This window comes from Anabas testudineus, chromosome 17, assembly GCF_900324465.2.
Source record: "Anabas testudineus chromosome 17, fAnaTes1.2, whole genome shotgun sequence".
Taxonomy (NCBI): domain Eukaryota; kingdom Metazoa; phylum Chordata; class Actinopteri; order Anabantiformes; family Anabantidae; genus Anabas; species Anabas testudineus.
In genome coordinates, this window is record NC_046626.1 from 22,876,220 (window position 1) to 22,896,743 (window position 20,524).

The 20,524-nt window shown below is 44.3% G+C and overlaps 2 protein-coding genes across 9 annotated transcripts; one reads left to right on the forward strand and one right to left on the reverse strand.

Annotated features, from left to right (window-relative positions):
- Positions 1 to 311: 311 nt before the first annotated feature.
- Positions 312 to 8,121, reverse strand: si:ch1073-184j22.1 (erythroferrone). Its single transcript, XM_026362788.1, has 8 exons — positions 6,268 to 8,121; positions 5,604 to 5,720; positions 5,252 to 5,366; positions 3,519 to 3,646; positions 3,311 to 3,422; positions 2,692 to 2,773; positions 1,122 to 1,200; positions 312 to 882 (listed from the first exon to the last, which is right to left on the reverse strand). Exons 1-8 carry the CDS (start codon positions 6,451 to 6,453, stop codon positions 784 to 786), a joined length of 918 nt encoding a protein of 305 aa, XP_026218573.1. The 5' UTR covers positions 6,454 to 8,121; the 3' UTR covers positions 312 to 783.
- A 102-nt stretch (positions 8,122 to 8,223) lies between these two features.
- On the forward strand, positions 8,224 to 17,337 carry mfn1a (mitofusin 1a). 8 transcript variants are annotated; one of them, XM_026362781.1, is made up of 20 exons: positions 8,224 to 8,266; positions 8,664 to 8,745; positions 9,139 to 9,217; positions 9,309 to 9,436; positions 9,545 to 9,680; positions 10,185 to 10,347; positions 10,515 to 10,639; positions 12,441 to 12,549; positions 12,618 to 12,725; positions 12,809 to 12,971; positions 13,383 to 13,450; positions 13,538 to 13,659; positions 13,849 to 13,975; positions 14,722 to 14,826; positions 15,118 to 15,220; positions 15,304 to 15,524; positions 15,610 to 15,711; positions 15,930 to 16,426; positions 16,514 to 16,648; positions 16,731 to 17,337. In XM_026362781.1, exons 4-20 carry the CDS (start codon positions 9,322 to 9,324, stop codon positions 16,795 to 16,797), a joined length of 2,466 nt encoding a protein of 821 aa, XP_026218566.1. In that variant the 5' UTR covers positions 8,224 to 8,266; positions 8,664 to 8,745; positions 9,139 to 9,217; positions 9,309 to 9,321; the 3' UTR covers positions 16,798 to 17,337. The 8 variants fall into 8 exon arrangements, 5 of the variants coding, with proteins under 5 accessions (XP_026218566.1, XP_026218568.1, XP_026218569.1 ...); XR_003298939.1 differs by lacking the exon at positions 8,224 to 8,266 and having other exon boundaries at positions 8,505 to 8,745; positions 15,950 to 16,426; positions 16,731 to 16,741; XR_003298940.1 differs by lacking the exon at positions 8,224 to 8,266 and having other exon boundaries at positions 8,505 to 8,745; positions 16,190 to 16,426; positions 16,731 to 16,741.
- Positions 17,338 to 20,524: the final 3,187 nt, after the last annotated feature.

Below are 20,524 nucleotides of genomic sequence, written 5' to 3' on the forward strand. Positions count from 1 at the left end.
TCAGTGTTTGCTGTGTGAAGTGTACTTTGGCATCGTTTTTCAGCTAGAACAGATTTTACAGAAGCTGTTTGTTGCTGTAAGTCTGAGCCTCAGAAGGTGGAACACACCACAAAACTACAACGTACTAGTTAAACTACTAGAGTGAGTAGAAATCAGAGTAAATGTTGCAGTAAAAAAACTCACTGAGTCAGATCTGAGGTCTATTCAGAGCAGTTTGAAACTGATTCACTGAGTGTTTTTTCTTTTTAGATATTCAAAAACCAATAATAATGATAATAGAGCAGCTACTGTATCTTTCAAATCAAACACTAGAAATCATTCAACGAACAGTTGAACAGACCTGGAACGATGAGAACCGACAGCAAGTAGAAAAGATTTATTAGAATTATTCACATCCAGAGAATAAATAGTGATATTACAGGAACAACATCGAGCACACGTTCAGCGTCTCTCAGCTCAGGCTGCTGCTGTGAAGGGAAAAACCAAAGCTAGAAAACACGGAAGCTTCATCTTCAGCTTTAAGAAACGGCAGCAAGACGTGTACGTGTGTGTTTGGACTGGTGTCCACCGTCTCCTCTGAACTCCACCCAGGCTCCTGGATCCAGATCAGAGGCCCTGATGAGGATCTCATGTTAAGACCAGGTGGAGAAGGGGTCCTGCTGTTCACTGCTGAGCTTCTCCAGCAGCTGATGCAGTGATGGAGAAGTGATGGAGAACAGGTGTAAAACTGGACCAGGTGAAGCTTCAGGCACTGTAGACCAGGTACTGGAGGTGTGTGTGCGCTCAGACTCCCAGCAGGATCCCAGAGAACACCGAGTCCTGCAGGATGCTGATGGCCGAGCCGGTGGCGTTGTCCACGAACACAGACACATATTCTCCAGCCTGAAAAACACACAGAGAAATATGAGGAAACTCAAGCCTGAAGTGTCCAGAAGACAGAAGACAGGTCGTAGTACAGCGACGTCGTTCGTAGTACAGCGACGTCGTTCGTAGTACAGCGACGTCGTTCGTAGTACAACTGTCGTGCTGGAACTTTAATAAACCTGTGTTTTCACTTTGACACTGTTCCTCTTAAAGGTGAACGCGGTGTTTCAGGCTGTGGTTGGATGTACGCGTCGTACCTGTAGGTAAAGAGTTCCTGTCAGTAGAATGCTGAATGTTCCTCCAGCAGCCGCCACGCCCATCACTGACTCGACAGAGCTGAAACACAGACAGGTGACGAGGTAAAGTCCAAGCTCAGCTGTTCCACTTCACACTGTAGGACGGTGGAACTGAAGGAACAAGATTCTAAAGATATTGTCTGTTCCATCGTTTCTGTGCTGTGATGTTGGAGGAAGAGTGTGACGGCTGGTTCGGCCTAATTCAGTCACTTTAATCCCTCCACGCCTCAAACACCCAGACAGACTGCTGCTGCACGGGTGGAGCATTGAACTGCAGCTACAGCGAGTACTATACTGTACTGTACTTGTACTATACTGTACTGTACTATAATATACTGTACTATACTATACTGTACTGTACTATAATATACTGTACTATACTTTACTGTACTATATTATACTGTACTGTACTATAATATACTGTACTGTACTATACTGTACTATAATATACTGTACTATAATATACTGTACTATACTTTACTGTACTATATTATACTGTACTGTACTATAATATACTGTACTGTACTATACTGTACTATAATATACTGTACTGTACTATAATATACTGTACTATACTGTACTATAACATACTGTACTATACTGTACTTTACTGTACTGTACTATAATATACTGTTCTATAATATACTGTACTGTACTATAATATACTGTACTATACTGTACTATAACATACTGTACTATACTGTACTTTACTGTACTGTACTATAATATACTGTACTGTACTATATTATACTGTACTTTAATGTACTGTACTATAATATACTGTACTATACTTTACTGTACTATATTATACTGTACTATATTATACTGTACTGTACTATATTATACTGCACTATACTATATTATACTGTACTGTACTATATTATACTGTACTATACTGTACTATATTATACTGTACTGTACTATAATATACTGTACTGTACTATAATATACTGTACTGTACTATAATATACTATACTGTACTGTACTATAATATACTGTACTATACTGTACTGTACTATAATATACTGTACTGTACTATAATATACTGTACTATACTGTACTGTAATATACTGTACTATACTGTACTGTACTATACTGTACTGTACTATAATATACTGTACTGTACTATAATATACTATACTGTACTGTACTATAATATACTGTACTATACTGTACTGTAATATACTGTACTATACTGTACTGTACTATACTGTACTGTACTATATTATACTGTACTGTACTATAATATACTGTACTGTACTATACTGTACTGTACTATAATATACTGTACTGTACTATAATATACTGTATTGTACTATAATATACTATACTGTACTATAATATACTGTACTATAATATACTGTACTATACTGTACTATAATATACTGTACTGTACTATAATATACTATACTGTACTATACTGTACTGTACTATAATATACTGTACTATACTGTACTGTACTGTACTGTACTATAATATACTGTATTGTACTATACTCTGCATACGTAGTATTTTAGAGGTCAGTACTCACAGGTTGCTCTGGCACAGGGACTCGATGCAGATCGCTGCCTTGACGTTGTCTCTGATCCGGATCTGGACTCTGTCTCCAGACTCTGACACACAGATAGAGATCAGTTACTGACAGTATGTGGACTCAGGTTTATGTTGAGCCTCGGTGCTCAGATCCAGGCTTGTAGGGAGCGTGGGGGGATCACAGCGTGGTTACAAGTGAAATCCTGACACCGGTGAACGCCGTTTGCTTTGTGTACGTGGACTCGTGCAGCTGGTGTGTTTGTGGATTTAGAGTCGACAGGTTGCAGCAGAAACATGAATCTAACATGAATCTACAGGACGAACAGGGAACTGTTTGTTCTACGATTGTTGTCTGTGTGAGAACGTTCCCTGAAGGTTTCTGTGTGAGAACGTTCCCTGAAGGTTTCTGTGTGAGAACGTTCCCTGAAGGTTTCTGTGTGAGAACGTTCCCTGAAGGTTTCTGTGTGAGAACGTTCCCTGAAGGTTTCTGTGTGAGAACGTTCCCTGAAGGTTTCTGTGTGAGAACGTTCCCTGAAGGTTTCTGTGTGAGAACGTTCCCTGAAGGTTTCTGTGTGACTTTGAAGTTGAAGTCTGAGTCGTCGTCACTGAACTCTCACCTATCAGGAGGCTGGCAGTGAGCTGGTAGAAGCCAGAGACGGGTGCTGTGTATCGGCCGGTGCTGGTGTTGAAGCTCTGACCCCTCTGGAGGCTCCGCTCGGAGTTTGAGGGCTGCAGGGGTCAAAGGTCAAACACAAGAAGCAGTTAATCCCTGTGTGAATTAGTCTGAGGCTCCGCCCACTAAACCTGCTTCATTTTTAATTTCACCTTGCTGAACGGCTGCAGCTCCAGCAGGCTGCGCCGCGGGATGGCGACGGTCTGCAGGAGGCGACCGAGGAAGGACGTGGCCACACGAGGAGGACGGTCACACAGCAAACACACTCCTCCTGCCGTGTCTGAGAGGCGGTGAAACAGGAAGTGAAAGAAAAACAGGAGAAGAGGAATTAGAAGTAAAAAGGGTTTTTACTCAGCTCAGAGACGACAGATTCACAGAGTGTGTCGACCTTCGTGTGTGGGACGAGTGGAAACTCCGACTGTGGTCAGACTGCAGACGTCTGAGCTCATCAGTCACTCAAACCTCTGCTGTACAACTAATTCACCATGAACTCTGAAACACGCTCCTCTCTCCTACAGCCAGCTGACTGAGACGAGACAGAACCAGTAGAAACCTGTAGTCCAGCACCAGTGAAATGGATCAGTCCAGACACACAAACAGACACACACACACACACAAACAGACACACACAGACACACACAGACACAAACAGACACACACAGACACAAACAGACACACACAGACACAAACAGACACACACAGACACACACAGACACACACAGACACACACACACACACAAACAGACACACACAGACACACACAGACACAAACAGACACACACAGACACACACACACAGAAACACACAGACACACACACACAGACACACAAACACAAACACACACAGACACACACACAGATATACACACACACACACACACACACACACACACACACACACACACACACACACACACACACACACACACACACACAGACACAAACAGACACACACACACACACACACACACAAACAGACACAAACAGACACACACAGACACACACAGACACACACAGACACACACAGACACACAGACACACACACACAGAAACACACAGACACACACACACAGACACACAAACACACACAGACACACACACAGATATACACACACACACACACACACACACACACACACACACACACACACACACACACAGACACAAACAGACACACACAGACACAAACAGACACACACAGAGACACAAACAGACACACACAGACACACACACACTGACACACACTAACGTGCAGAAAGTCAGACACACACACACACTAACGTGCAGAAAGTCACACACACACACACACACACACTAACGTGCAGAAAGTCACACACACACACACTAACATGCAGAAAGTCACACACACACACACTAACGTGCAGAAAGTCACACACACACACACACTAACGTGCAGAAAGTCACAGACACACACACACACACACACACATAGACACACACACACACACACACACACACACACACACACACACACACACACACACACACACACACACACACACACACACACACACACACTAACGTGCAGAAAGTCACAGACACACACACACACACACACACACACTAACGTGCAGAAAGTCACACACACACACACACACACACACACACACACACACACATACACACACACACCCCATCAGTCAGCAGGAATGTCAGGAATCCCGCCGCTGAGCCAAGTCCCGTCCACACTCCACCAAATTGCCCCTATTAAGGTCTCAGACAGGCTCCACACAGAACACAGAGGGATGAATGAGACGAGTCCGACGAGCTGCTGGACTGGACTCTTCACAGGAACCAGACAGTGACGCAGCTCCTGGACCTGGTTTAAAATCGAGTTAATCTGGGAGCGATCGGTCGGGTCTCACCTCTTAGTTTTTGCTGCAGCTCCTGGATGAGAACCTGCTGCTGGGGCAGGAGAGGGGCAGGTGGTCCTGGAGGCCCTTGGGGCCCTGGAGGTCCTGGAGGACCTGGAAGACCATGCTGCAGAGACACATATGAAGATGAGTACAACTGCTTCTCGTGGCTGAGGCCGACTGTCTCCTGACTCCATGGACAGGTGGTCCAGTCTCAGACCCACATTCACGGTTCTGCTGCTCAAATACTCACTAGACACCAAATCTGGATTGATCCAAAACCCACAATGTAGAACTATGTGTAAACTATATGAACAGACTCGATCCGATCACTGTCATCACTAATGATCTTTTTTAATCAGACCTTGGAGGTTCTTCTGGACCCTTTGGTTCTCCGGTTGTCCCCCTTGTTGGAGTTTCTTCTGAAGATCAACCAGGAGTTGTGAGGAGTCATTCTGGACGGTTCAGAGAGCCCCGGCTCCTGGAGGAGAGACACAGCGCAGCAGGATTAGATTTCGAGCTGCAGCTGGATTCAAGCTCAGTAACCAGAAGAATTCACATGATCAGCGTTTGATTCGTACGGTCTGCAGGTCACTGGTTCCACGTTGTGGTTCGTTCTCTCCTCGATTTATATGTAGGAGCTGTCAACAGAAACCACCTTGAACCTGAACAGGTTTAATGAGACCTGGACTCAGGTCTTGGATGAAGCTGCTACACAGTGGGTCCAGAAACCCCACAGAACCCCGTTCAAGCCCAGCAGCCGACACCGTGGTTCTGTATTACCTCTAGTCACCTCTGGACTGGTTTTCCAGTCCAGAACCGGGTCCTCCCCGCCCCCATCACTGTCAGTGTCAGACGGACACTGTGACATGTTCAGAGTGATCAGTAATTCGTTCTTTGTATCCGGGTCTGGATCCCTGATGTGACTCAGTGGAACACGTTCGGCTGCAGAACGTCTGGTTCCTGTTCACACAGCATGCGGGAAAATGCTGGAACATTTGTGGGTTCACCTGTGAAAAGGTTCTTACCAGGCTGTCGGTGCTGACGTCGTCCTCCAGGATCTCCAGACTCTCGTCAGCCTCCATCTCATCGACGCTCACGGCCTCCACCATCATCACCATCATCATCGTCGTCACTCCCAGGAGCAGAGGGAGCAGCCGGCGCCCTCCTACCCCACCCCGAGAGCTGGTGCCCGGGGATAACCTGACCAGCATGCTGCAACCAGAGGACGGCGTTCAGGTCTATGTCTTTATGGACCTAAGACGTTCCCATGATGCTCTTGTGACATCAGCGTGAAGTTCAGTGGGAATGTTTCCTGCTGCTTTTCTTCTTGGACTCTCGTGCTGAAGTTCATGTGTCCTCCCGTCCGTCCTCCTGCTTCTTTTCCAGCAGCTCTTATTTTCCACCTCGCTGCTGTGAACACAAACAGAAACACACGGTGCTGCGACTGTGTGTGGAAACTTTCTCTCCGTGGGTGGTGCTGCCTCCGCCTCTTTCCAGCTCTTCTTCTCTTGTCTTTCAGCGCTCGCTCTCTCGTTCCTGCTGCAGCCCGACGGTCTTCTCTGATCCTCCTCAGCGTGGACGTCTCCTCTCTGCTCACTCTGTTTTCTTATCTCCTTCCCTGCTCCCTGACTCCTCCTCCTCCTCAGCTCCTCCCTCCCTCCCTCCTTCTCTCTATCTGTCTCCATCTGTCTGCAGTCTTTTCTCTAATGTCTCCCCAGCGTCCGTCTGTCTCTCTCTGTTTTATCTCGTTCTGCCATCGTTTGTCTCTCTCCACACTTTGTTCCTCTCCTCCTCCTCCTCCTCCTCCACCTCCTCCTCCTCTCACCTCTTCAGGGTCCTAATGCTGCAGCTCGACCAAAAAAAAGACCATAAATATTTGGACACGTTCAGCTTCTGTGCTTCAGCACAGAATGAATGTGAGCAGGTTTCCAGTGTGGAAGATAAAACGCTGCCGAGAAATTAGCTACACGGTGGTTAGTGATCAGCAGTTGAAGTAGTAGTAGTAGTAGTAGTAGTAGTAGTAGTAGTAACTGAGGACGTTCTGATGGAAATGGCTATGTAGTAGTGATAGTAGTTTTACTATTAAACACCTGTGGTACCAAACGCATGGATAAAGAAACGTTAACACTACAAATCATAGTTTGAAAATAAAAGTCGACCCCGACCCTGAAACAGCAGCAGACACACAGACAGCCCCCCCAGATAAGCCGGGTGTGGCCGTCAGCTGACAGGGTGATGAAAGCCGGGTTGGATGTTGGCGTCGGTGATGAAACTGCAGCGACCGTTTGCATTTTCCTCTGAACCTGACTGAAGCTGATAGAGACACACCCACCGCTCGCTCCGGGTCTCACTGCAGCCTGTCTCTCTTCTGTCCTCTTCACTGAGGAAACCACAACGGATCTGAAATAAGATGCTGAACATGGGTTTTCATTTGAAGCGTCCTGTAGGTACTACAGCCACCTTTAGTCACACCTGTCCAGGTTTAGTGGCTCTTAAGTATTTGGACGGCTGACTGCTCTGATGTGTGTTCCTTCCTCTTTAGTTCATTTCCAAAATCAAAGGTGTAGAGTTGAGAAGTGTTGTCAGTAACGTCCGGAGCTGTTACTGCTAAAAAGAAGAAACCGACCTTAACAACAGTCGGTCAGATCCAGGTCAGCCTCCAGGAAACAGAGGCGTCAATACCCGAGTCAACAGGAACCAGATTAGAGTTTGTTAAAAAGTCCTGGATCAACATCACCTGAGCACCAGGTGTTGGTTCTGTTGTGTTTACTGATGATGAATTCTGAAGAGTTGAGAGGAGAATCTGGTGCCTTCAACTCAACACAACATCAGCATTAACATTGGATCTGCGGTGATTGCCCCTACTAAGTCAGACAGAAACCTGGGGGTCATCATTGATGATCAGCTGACCTTCACGGAACACATCGCCTCAGTCTCTAGGTCGTGTAGATATGACCTCCACAACATCAGAAAGATCAACCAGGGAACGTCGTCTGGTACCAGCACCACACAGTCGACACCAGGGTAAACTGTTCAGCTCAGTGATCCCACGATGGTGGAATGAGCTGGAGAACTCTGCACGCTCAGCCACCTCACTTTAATATTTAAAAAACTGATGAACACAGAACTCTTCATCATCTTCCTTTGCACTAAAAAAAACTTTTCTACTCTTTTGTTCTCACATCTCTTGAAACAGAAATACTTCTTTAACAGCACTTTGCTTTGATGTTGTTTCTTCTTGACTTAGATTTGGTTTGTTTGTCTTGTTCCTCACTTGTAAGTCGCTTTGGATAAAAGCGTCTGATAAATGATTGAATGTAAATGTAAATGTGAGATGATCTGATCACAGTCATGCACCCGACTGTGGTCAGTTCACATTCAGGATGTTGGTGCTGCTCATTAATAATTAATTATCCTCCAGCCACAGCACACGAGACGTTGACTGAGCGATGATAACGAAGCTATAGTCAACACACACATGACGGAGGCAGCAGGTGGAACAGGTGAAGCAGCTGTAATCCTGTTAAGAGGATCAGTGCACGCATACTAACACACACACACACGCACACACACACACACTAATACACACACACACACATTAACACACACACACACATTAACACACACACTAACACACACACACACTAACACACACACACTAACACACACACACATTAACACACACACACACACACACACACACACACTAATACACACACACACACATTAACACACACACACACATTAACACACACACACACTAACACACACACACACACACACACACACATTAACACACACATTAACACACACACAGCAGTGTAAGCTGAGCTCTGTGTGCCGAGGATCCGCTCAGTCGTCGTGTGTGTGTGTGTGTGTGTGTGTGTGTTGAACAGAGGGATGATGGGAACTGACGGGGACGAAGAACACGACTGACGTCTGAACAGGAGACAAACAGAACACGGAAAATACACGGTAACACTGTGTTGTTGGTGTTCGTGTGTGTGTGTTAATGTGTGTGTGTGTGTGTGTTAATGTGTGTTAGTGTGTGTGTGTTTGTGTGTAGGGGTCAAGGGGTCATGGATGTCGTGGATCCGTCTCCTTTGCGGCGTTTCGTCGTAGCGAAGCGATCGATCACCTCCATCTTTGATCAGCTGCTGGACTTCGTGAAGGACGGCTTCACCTTCGTGGACGGTCAGAAACACACTGTGTTGTCTGTAGTTGTGAGGACGCTGCCCCCACCCTGCCCCCACCCGCCCGGAGGTCAGCAGTCTAACAGCTGTGTGTCTGTTGTGGTGTCAGAGGTGTGGCGGAGCGACGACCTGGGTCAGGTGGCCGTGGAGGAGCAGACTCTGGAGATGCAGAGCTGCGCCACCAAGCTGTCGACCATCAGAGAGGTTCTGGTCCGGAGACACATGAAGGTGGCGTTTTTTGGCAGGTGAGAAACTGTCGGGTTGAACGAGGACGTAGATGAAGCCCAATCGGACGGATTCAGAGCACGTTGGTGGCCTCGGTGTTTCTGAGGTCACGAGCCGAGACCTGTCTGACGTGCAGCAGAGGGAAGCTGTGGACGATAAAAGCAGCAGAGATCTGGTGGTTTCCAGTATTTTTCTGTTCTGAGAACAAACTGTCGCCTCAGATAAACTTATCTCTGATTCACAAGCTGCTGCTGCATCTTAGTCTTCAGCTGAAACTCGAACACAATAAAACCAGTGGAGTTTTTCCTGATTCTGTAGAAAGTGATGATGCAATAAACTAAAGGTTTCCTGGTAAATGGGGTAAAACGAGTCCATAAACAGCTTCAAACATGAAACTGATTCCAACCTTCTCCTGTTTCTGGAGAATTCAGGCCACATTCAGTTTAGTGTAATTATTTACTATTTATAGATCCTTTCAGAATAAAAGTCTTCAGACTCTGCTGACGCTGGTCTCTGTTCCTCAGGACCAGTAACGGGAAGAGCACGGTGATCAACGCCATGCTGAGAGATCGAGTGCTGCCCAGCGGCATCGGACACACCACCAACTGCTTCCTGAGGGTGGAGGGAACTGAAGCAGACGAGGCGTACCTCACCACCGAGGCGTCCAATGAGAGGAGGAGCGTCTCTGTACGCCAAACCCAGAGGCTATAAAGGAGCAGTCCGACATTTAGGAAACCCAGACACTGACTAACAGTGGTTTAAAGAAACATTGGACTGTTTCTATGCGTTTGATTTTTCTCTCATCTGCTGCTGATTCAGCTGCGATAACTCTTCTTCCTCTTCCTCTTCCTCAGACGGTGAACCAGCTGGCTCACGCTCTCCACATGGATCCCACTCTGGACTCTGGGAGTCTGGTGAAAGTGTTCTGGCCTAAAAGTCGCTGCGCTCTGCTGAGAGACGACCTGGTGCTCATGGACAGGTAAGTTGAGCGCGTATCCACCCAGGTGTGAACGTCTGGGTTCCAGAAACCACCAGCAAACCAAAGTCAGCCCAGTATTTATTACTGGATACGTTTCAAAGATCTTCTCTAAACTCCTCAACACAGGAGAAAAGTCAAACATACATATCAAAGATCCTAAAACCTCAGCGCCAACTGTTGGACACGGAGGAGAACGTGCAGCGTGTTTTTACCACTAATCTTTCCACAGATCTTATCTTAATATATCTTAATAATATCTTCTAATATATTAATACTTCAAATGTCGTCAGTAAACTACGACGGCATAAAACAACAGTTTAGTTTGACATCAAATCACTGGTCTAACAAAAAATGAACAATTTCATAACATCAAGAAAAATTCTTTTCCATTGTTGTCTGTGATTTAAAGACGCACGAGACAATAAAAAAAGAGATCTAATCTTCTGTTCGAGTGCTGCATTCAAATGGTAACAAGTAGTAATAGGTAGTAATTAGTAGTAATAAATAGTAATATATAGTAATTAGTAGTAATAAATAGTAACAAATATAGTAGTAAGTAGTAATAAATAATAATTATAGTAATAAATAGTAATTATAGTAATTAGTAGTATAATGAGTAGTAATAATAGTAATAAGTAGTAATAAATGTAGTAGTAAGTAGTAATAAATAGTAATTCGTAGTAATAAATAGTACCAAATGTAGTAGTACAGTAGTAATACAATAGTAAATGAGTAGTCATAAATAGTAATAAATATAATGTAGTATAAATAGTATATATAGTAATTAGTAGTAATAAATAGTAATAAATAGTAATGAGTAGTCTAATAGTATTATAGTAATTAGTAGTATTAATAGTAATAAATAGTAATGAGTAGTAATAAATAGTAATATATAGTAATTAGTAGTATTAATAGTAATAAATAGTAAGCGTAGTAAGTAGTAGTTAAATAGTAATAATAGTAATGAGTCGTAATAAGTAGTAATAAATAGTAAGAGTAGTATTAAATAGTAATAAATAGTAATTAGTAGTAATAAATAGTAACAAATGTAGTAGTAAGTAGTAATAAATAGTAATTATAGTAATAATAGTATATATAGTAATTAGTAGTAATAAATAGTACAAATGTAGTAAGTAGTAAAATAGTAATTAGTAGTAATAAATAGTAATGAGTAGTAATAAATAGTAATGAGTAGTAAAAGTAGTAATAAATAGTAATAAATAGTATGAGTAGTAATAATAGTAATGAGTAGTAATAAATAGTATAAATGTAATGAGTAGTAATAAGTAGTTAATGATATAGTAATGAGTAGTAATAATAGTATACTAGTAATGAGTAGTATAAGTAGTAATAATAAAATAGTAATGAGTAGTAATAAATAGTAATGAGTAGTATAAATAGTAATAAATAGTAATGAGTAGTAATAAATAGTAATATATAGTAATTAGTAGTATTAAATAGTAATAAATAGTAATGAGTAGTATAAATAGTAATGAGTAGTAACAAATGGTCATAAGTAATATATAGTAATTAGTAGTAATAAATAGTACTAAGTAGTATGAATAGTACTAAGTAGTAATAAGTAGTAATAAATGGTACTAAGTAGTAATAAGTAGTAATAAATAGTACTAAGTAGTATCTACAGATGAAAAAGCTCCATCAGGTTTAAAGGAGGTTTAAACTGTGGTTATGATGTTTATGATGCTGCAGCAAGTTCCTCACTAATGAAACATTTAAATCAGGTCAAAACAACAAAGCAGGAAGCTAAATGATTAATACCGACCTTTGACCCTTGACCCAGCCCTGGCACCGACGTCACTCTGCAGCTGGACAGCTGGATCGATAAGTTCTGTCTGGACGCCGATGTCTTCGTCCTGGTGGGAAATGCAGAGTCGACGCTGATGAACACGGTGAGGAACCCGCTCGCAGGTTCGTCGCACTTCTTCTTCTACTCTTCTAACGTTTCTTCTGTTTTCAGGAGAAACTCTTCTTCCACAAAGTCAGTGAGAGAATTTCCAAACCGAACATCTTCATCCTCCACAACAGATGGGACGCCTCGGTGACTGAGCCTGAATACATCGAGGAGGTCCGTGAGTCCAGAAACACAAGGGATTTATTAATAACATCTGAACGAGGTGAGGGTGACGTGTTCCGCCCCCTGCTGTCCAGGTGAGGAAGCAGCACCTGGACCGCTGTGTGAGCTTCCTGGCTGAGGAGCTAAAGGTGGTGGGTCTGGAAGAGGCTGCGGGGAGGATCTTCTTCGTCTCGGCCAAAGAGGTTCTGAGCTCCAGGATGCAGCGAGCGCAGGGCATGCCCGAGACAGGTGAGACAGGTGAGACAGGTGAGGGGCAGTCGCAGGAGAATCCAGGAGATAGAATCAGACGAAGTACATGCGGAGTACTCGCTACCTGCTGCTTAATTACTTTTAATGTTGTGACTCAGGATTTCGGAGATGAAGGAATTTGAATGTGAGCGAAGGACCGGGTCGTGGTTCTGTACGTTAAAAACAGTCAGGTGACCCGCTAACGAGAAGCTTCAGCAGTGTGAACGGGTCAGAATAGAACGTTCTGAAGTGACGTCTGAACTGCTGAAGCCTCTCGCTCCTCTGCTGGACTCGTGCATTGCCTGATCGTGTTACTGCATCGTAAAACGAGTAGAACCCTAGCAGCGCAGAGCTGTGGGTTCTGTCAGATCAGAAGAAGTTAGAACCGTTCCACCTTCACTGAAGCTGAACGTCCTGCAGGTGGCGCTCTGGCCGAAGGTTTCCACGACAGACTGAGAGAGTTCCAGATGTTTGAGAGAACGTTTGAGGTATGAAACCAGACCACTTCTATCTTTTTGTATGTGTATACCTTAGTCCACGTTCTGACCCGATCCGGTTTACCTGTGACCCTGCAGGAGTTTATCTCCCAGTCTGCCGTGAAGACCAAGTTCGAGCAGCACACAGTGAGAGCGTGGCAGATCACTGAGGCCATCAAGGCCGTGATGGACGCCATCAACATCGCCTCCGCTGACAGGAAGTGAGGCTCTTTAACCTCTTAGGCCGTAGACGGGTTCATCCAGGTTCTGCCAGATTGAACCTGAACCCAGGGTTCTGTGCTTAAAGTAGCTGTTCCACCCTCACAGATGTTCTGAGGACGCAATTTAGTTTAGTCACATGTTGTTTGACGTGGTCAGAGGTCAGTGTGCCTGTCTCTGACCTCTGACAGGATCTGCTGCCTGGAGGAGCGCGAGGAGCAGAGGGACCAGCTGGACTTTGTTCGAGGGCAGATTAACCGTCTGAGCGACAACGTGAGAGAGCGGATCAAGACTCTGACGGACGACGTCGCTGCCAAGGTGAAGAAATCAGAGCCGACAGGTGTCGTCTCACCTGTAGAGAATCACCTGGTCAGTCACCGGTCAACACCTGGTCTGAGGAGCAGCCGGATACTGATTCTGGTTCTGTTCAGTCCAGACTGTGACAGTGATGAACCCACTGGTGGTTCTGGAAAAATGAAACCAGTCCAACAACACCGGGTGTACTAGTGTGTAATATGTGTGTATTAGTGAGTAATGTGTGTGTAATATGTGTGTACGAGTGTGTAATATGTGTGTACTAGTGTGTAATATGTGTGTATTAGTGTGTAATATGTGTAATATGTGTGTACTAGTGTGTAATATGTGTGTACGAGTGTGTAATATTTGTGTATTAGTGTGTAATGTGTGTATTAGTGTGTAATGTGTGTGTATTAGTGTGTAATATGTGTGTATTAGTGTGTAATATGTGTGTAATGTGTGTACTAGTGTGTACTAGTGTGTAATATGTGTGTAGTATGTGTGTACTAGTGTGTAATATGTGTGTACTAGTGTGTAATATGTATGTAATATCTGTGTACTAGTGTGTAATATGTGTGTACTAGTGTGTAATATGTGTGTAATAGTGTGTACATGTGTGTACTGGAGTGTACGTGTGTGTAATATGTGTGTACTAGTGTGTATTAGTGTGTAATATGGGTGTACTAGTGTGTATTAGTGTGTAATATGTGTGTACTAGTGTGTACATGTGTGTATTAGTGTGTAACAGCAGGTTGTGTCGTCGTCAGGTGGCCTCCGCTCTCTCAGACCAGATCCGGTCTCTTCCGGTCCTGGTGGACGAGTTCAGAGCCGACTTCAGCCCGACACAGGAAACTCTGCAGCTCTACAAAACTGTGAGTACTGCAGTAAAACTGCGAGTACTGCAGTAAAACTGCATGTGGGAACATCTGGCGACTGTCGGACTGCTCCTTTATACCCCTGTGGGTGTGGTCATGGCTCCGCTTCACCTGTTCAGGTGACAGGTGTTACTGTAAGGAGTCAACGAGATCCAGGTCAGGACATAAACAAATGGTTTTCTTAGTCTTGACCACAGTGTAACCATCAGGTCCAGGTCCTGAATGAGGTCTCTGACCCCCCTGAACTGCAGGAGCTGGATCTGATCCGATCTCTCCTCCGTTCTGTAGAAGCTGCTGCTGCACGTGGAGGAGAGGATGGTCGGCTGCTTGTCTCATCGCTGCTCCGTCAGCGTCCTCAGAGACATCAGAGACGCCCAGAGACACATGATCGGTAACGACGACGTCTGACGACATTTTCCTGTGGATCAGAATCCTCAGAACCCTCTGACCTCTGACCCTCTGCTCTGTCCTCAGACAGCGTCCGTCCTCTGCTGTCTCTGTCCGTCCAGGAGCAGCTCTCTGCTCCTTCTACCTCCTTTGAGTTGACCTATGACCTCGGCCTCGCCGCCCTCTGTGCAGATTTCCGGGAGAACATCGAGTTCCAGTTTTCTTTGGGCTGGACCGCCCTCGTCACCCGCTTCATCGGTGCGGCCAACGCCAAGCGGGCGCTGTGCAGCTCCGACTCCAGACTGCAGGTCTTCACATCACAGACGAAACTCCAGCTGTTTGAGGCTGAAACAGTTTTAACAATAAAAAAAACACGTCGCTCTGTTTCTGCAGGAAGCCTCCACCTTTAAGGACGAGATGGTGGTTTCCATAGCAACAGGTCTGGTCTACGTCACCTCCCGAGCGTCCATGATGGTTCTGGTGATCGGAGGAGTGGTACGTCCTGCAAAGTTAGAGACTTTACTGGGAGACACAAACGTAAGGTCAGGACCCGCCCATATGTCTATAAACGATTAGCACCTGTCCTCTCACCTGGACAGTCGGGGCTCAGCCCCCCAGGACTGGAATGTCACATAATGAAACAGAAGGAGCAGTTTGTAAAATGTGCAGCCTGCTCCTTTAACGGCTCCTCAGGTGTGTCGTTGTTCCTTCAGGTGTGTCGTTGTTCCTTCAGGTGTGTCCTTGTTCCTTCAGGTGTGTTCTTGTTCCTTCAGGTGTGTTCTTGTTCCTTCAGGTGTGTCGTTGTTCCTTCAGGTGTGTTCTTGTTCCTTCAGGTGTGTTCTTGTTCCTTCAGGTGTGTCGTTGTTCCTTCAGGTGTGTCCTTGTTCCTTCAGGTGTGTTCTTGTTCCTTCAGGTGTGTCGTTGTTCCTTCAGGTGTGTCCTTGTTCCTTCAGGTGTGTTCTTGTTCCTTCAGGTGTGTCGTTGTTCCTTCAGGTGTGTCCTTGTTCCTTCAGGTGTGTCGTTCGGTGGGCTGGCGTCTCATTGCGCTCTCTGTGTCTCTCTACGGACTCCTCTACCTGTACGAGAAACTCACCTGGACCGACGCCAGCAGGGAGCGCGCACTGAAGCAGCAGTTTGTGGAGCACGCCTCCCAGCGCCTGAGAGCTGTCGTCCCCGTCACCAGCTCTGCCTGCGGACAGCAGGTGTGCAAGTAAGGCCACACCCACTCCTGATGCACAGTGAACACCTGACGGGAGCGTGAACGGTTGGTTTATTCTGCTGTGTGTGCGCGTGTCAGGGAGCTGTCGTCCACGTTCAGCCGTCTGAGCCAGAGAGTGGATCTGAGTGAAGCTGAGCTGGAGGGAAACATCCGGCAGCTGAGCTTCAGGATCCAGAGGCTGGAGAACATCCAGAGGCGGTCCAAGGCCTTCAGGTGCGGACTCTACTAGTGCTACACAGCTCAGTGGGGGTGATAACGTTCAGTAGAAATTCACTAGAGTGTCGTCGTTTTGCAGGAACAGATCCACAGAGCTGGAGACTCAGCTGGAGGCGTTCTCTGTTCAGTACCTGCAGGGAAACTGAGGAACAACTCAAGCGGTTCCTGACATCTGTGGCTGCTGCTCTCCAACTGTTCTTCATGTGCAGAACCATCACAGACTGTGCACCGTGCTGTAGTTCCTGAGAGACACGTCCAACATCAGTCGTTTCAAACCTTATTCATTTTATATCGATTGATCAACCGACAAGTTGAATTCACTAAAAAACAAAGTGACATGACGTAGAGTCAAAGACGTAGTAACTGAAGGAACTCTGGTTTCTAATACGTCGTTCTTCTGACTCACGATCAACTCACCGGCTCTTTCAGATGAATCAGTGAATGTAGCTGTTACTGATTAGATTTAAATCATTATTATTATTATTATTATTATTATTATTATTGAGGATCCGTTCTGGACCATCAGCCGTGTGTAGACAGAACATGTTCCAATCATGAATGTTTGTTTCTTATGTTTGCTGCTGGACTCAAACCCACATCTGTCATGTTGTTTCCCTTCACTTCACTGGTTGATGTCATTTTCTTATTAAATCTGTGTGACGTCACTGCGGCGACTTACAGGTGTGCTCAGGTGTCACTCTCTCTCTTCCTTTGTAAGAATGAGCAGCTCAGACAGGCTGACACACAGCTCAGTACAAAACCCGACGTCTCTGAAACTTTCCTGTTGTTACTTCCACCTGTAGGATACTTGATAAAACCCAGTATTTTATGTTGTGTGTACTGTGAGACATGTTGAAGTACCTGAACACCTGAACTTATCAGTTCACGGAGTCATGAGGTGTCAGGAAAATAAACTTCATCAGAGCTCACATTTAAACGTTCTTTGAGATTTGAACCAGTTAAGCTGCTTGGAGAAACATTTCCTTTGGCTGCATCACCACCTCCTTCCACCAGAGGCCACTGCTGCACCAACATCTGCAGGTGAGGGACACAGGTGAGTACGGTTCTTTACAAATGGATCTGACTTTATCGTTTAACACTTAATCTTCTGTGTGTTGGAGGTGACGCGTCTGGATGGTCCAGTTCTGATATGGTCAGGTGAGCCACACCTGCTGGACCAGTCATCAGGACTCTGAACCACATGATGCTCACGATGGTCAATACTTTAGTACACAGCAGCAGCAGCAGCGCCCCCTAGTGTGTGAATCAACTGTATGTATACTGTAGTATAGTTAATGTACAGTACATAGTGTGTATACTACAGTATACTTAATGTGTATTTACTACAGTATACCTAATGTGTATATACTACAGTATACCTAATGTGTATATACTACAGTATACCTAATGTATATACTACAGTATACCTAATGTATATACTACAGTATACCTAATGTGTATATACTACAGTAAACCTAATGTGTATACTACAGTAAACCTAATGTGTATATACTACAGTATACCTAATGTGTATATACTACAGTATACCTAATGTATATATACTACAGTATACCTAATGTGTATATACTACAGTATACCTAATGTGTATATACTACAGTATACCTAATGTGTATACTACAGTATACCTAATGTGTATACTACAGTATACCTAATGTATATATACTACAGTATAACTAATGTATATATACTACAGTATACCTAATGTGTATATACTACAGTATACCTAATGTGTATATACTACAGTATACCTAATGTCTATACAATTCTACTATATTTATAACATTTTCAGTCAACATCTGCTTTAAATTCCAGGTTTTTGTGAACGATGCAGGTTCTGTGTTTTCTGTCTGCTGCTGCATCTTTGTTCCCAGGTCATAAGGTCAAACCCAATCCAAGGAAAGAAAGTGATGATGATGATGATCAGTCAGTGAAGCTGTGAAACATTGATAGTAGAATGAAGACGTTTTATTCAGGACGTCTCTTCTGACAGAGCAGCTGTTTAATTCCATGTTAACTTAGTCTGTACAGATTCATCATCATTAATAACTGTGATCGGTCTGGAAACCTTCGTGGCTCCTTATAACTAAAACTTTACCGTGAAGACGTTTACATTTAGAAGATAATAACTATGAAGAGAATCAATATGAACAGTGAGAGGCTCCGTCATCTTGTCCTACTGTCATGAAAACTGAATCTCACGATGACAAATCAAGAAAAACACGGAGACATGAGGAATAAATAGGAAAGCGCCCACAAAACGGACCCACAGCTGAGCTGAGGCATAAAAAGAACAAAGTCTCTGCTTCAGCACAAAGAGCAGCTGATCAGATGTGTAGGGAGACTAACTTCACGTCTGGTCTGGAGTTCTGTCTCCAGCTGAGACTCTGTGGTTTGTTATTTTAGTTTCTGTCTCCGTTCACCAGGTTTGAATCTTTAATGGTGTAGATTTGATTATTTCATGTTAATGATTGTTAATGCTTATTAATTACTTCTTTACGATCCAGTCGATTCCTGGACACGGTTTTTATGTCTCAGCCCACACTGGGAGGTTTTTAAATCCTCTCTAAGTGTCTCCACGACCTGAACGTTTGAAATGTGTTTGGATCAAACTGAAACCAGAAGATTCACCTGAGCAAAGCACAGGAAACAGGTAAGAAAACTGCCAAAATAAAACAAAAACACCTGGAACAAATGACTGACACAGAAATAAACAGTTAAACAGCTGAAGAAACGTTTTAGACACATGATCACCTGAGAGCAGGTACAGTCAGAATCCACCAATCACAGAGCAGCAGCTCCGTCAGACGAGCAGGTGGTGTTAAATCTGCTGCTGTTCTTATCTTTACCTGCAGGTGTGAACAGCGCCCCCTGCTGGAGGACATGTTGTCACAACCCTTCAGAATTAAAGTCCAGAATCAGGAACAACGTGAAACAGGTGAGTTTCAGAAAGTTTTACATTCTGGAGCAGTCGGAGGTTCAGTGCTCGGATGATAGAAGTGATCATTCAGATTTTATGGCTTGAAAATGTTTTAAAGGGCAGAAACATGCTGAAAACAGAAAAAAATCGTTTTTTATTTAAGTTTTGCACTTTAATCTCATCAGAATCTGTTGAGTTCTTTTTACTTTTACATCCTGCAGCCACGAATCATCCTCAACATCAGGGTCCATTTAGTCTGAGCAGAATCATAATGAGGAGAATATGTCTAACAGTATATCTGATAAAGGCGCAGGTCGATAGTTAACTCATGCATTTAGCAGGTTCATAAATAGTTGAACTACATTTATTTTTACATTTGTACCTGTTCCTACGTCAGGTGAGAAGAAGCTCAGAGATGAACCTGAACGTTTATTGTAATAGAACAGACACCTGTCAGCTGAGGGCTTCTAGTTTGATTAAGACACAGTGGAAACAACCAGCTCTTATTAACTGAGACAATAATTTGGGATTTTGTTTTTCCAGCTCAGGTAAAGATTCGTGATCAGTGCAGGTTGTTTTCAGCCACTACAGGAACAAATGAATGATGCAGGTTCCTTGTTTTCCGTCTGCAGGTCACAGTGAAGTGATGCTGCTTTGTTATCTGCTAATTTACCACTGGTACTATTAACGGATTCTTTTAGTCTCTGTAAAGTTTCTATCACTAAAACAAGCTGAAACCTGCCAGTGAAGGTGATTGACTGTGTGAAATGTTAGTTTCATTAGTGAGACGCTGTGAGTGTGACGTGACCTGAACTGAACTGATGACAGGTTCAGGACCTTTGTGTTTGACGTGGCTGCAGTGATGTAAACCAGCTGTGTTAGAATTCTCTCTGAACAGTCTACATGTAAATACTGAGCCCAGTATAATGGCTTTT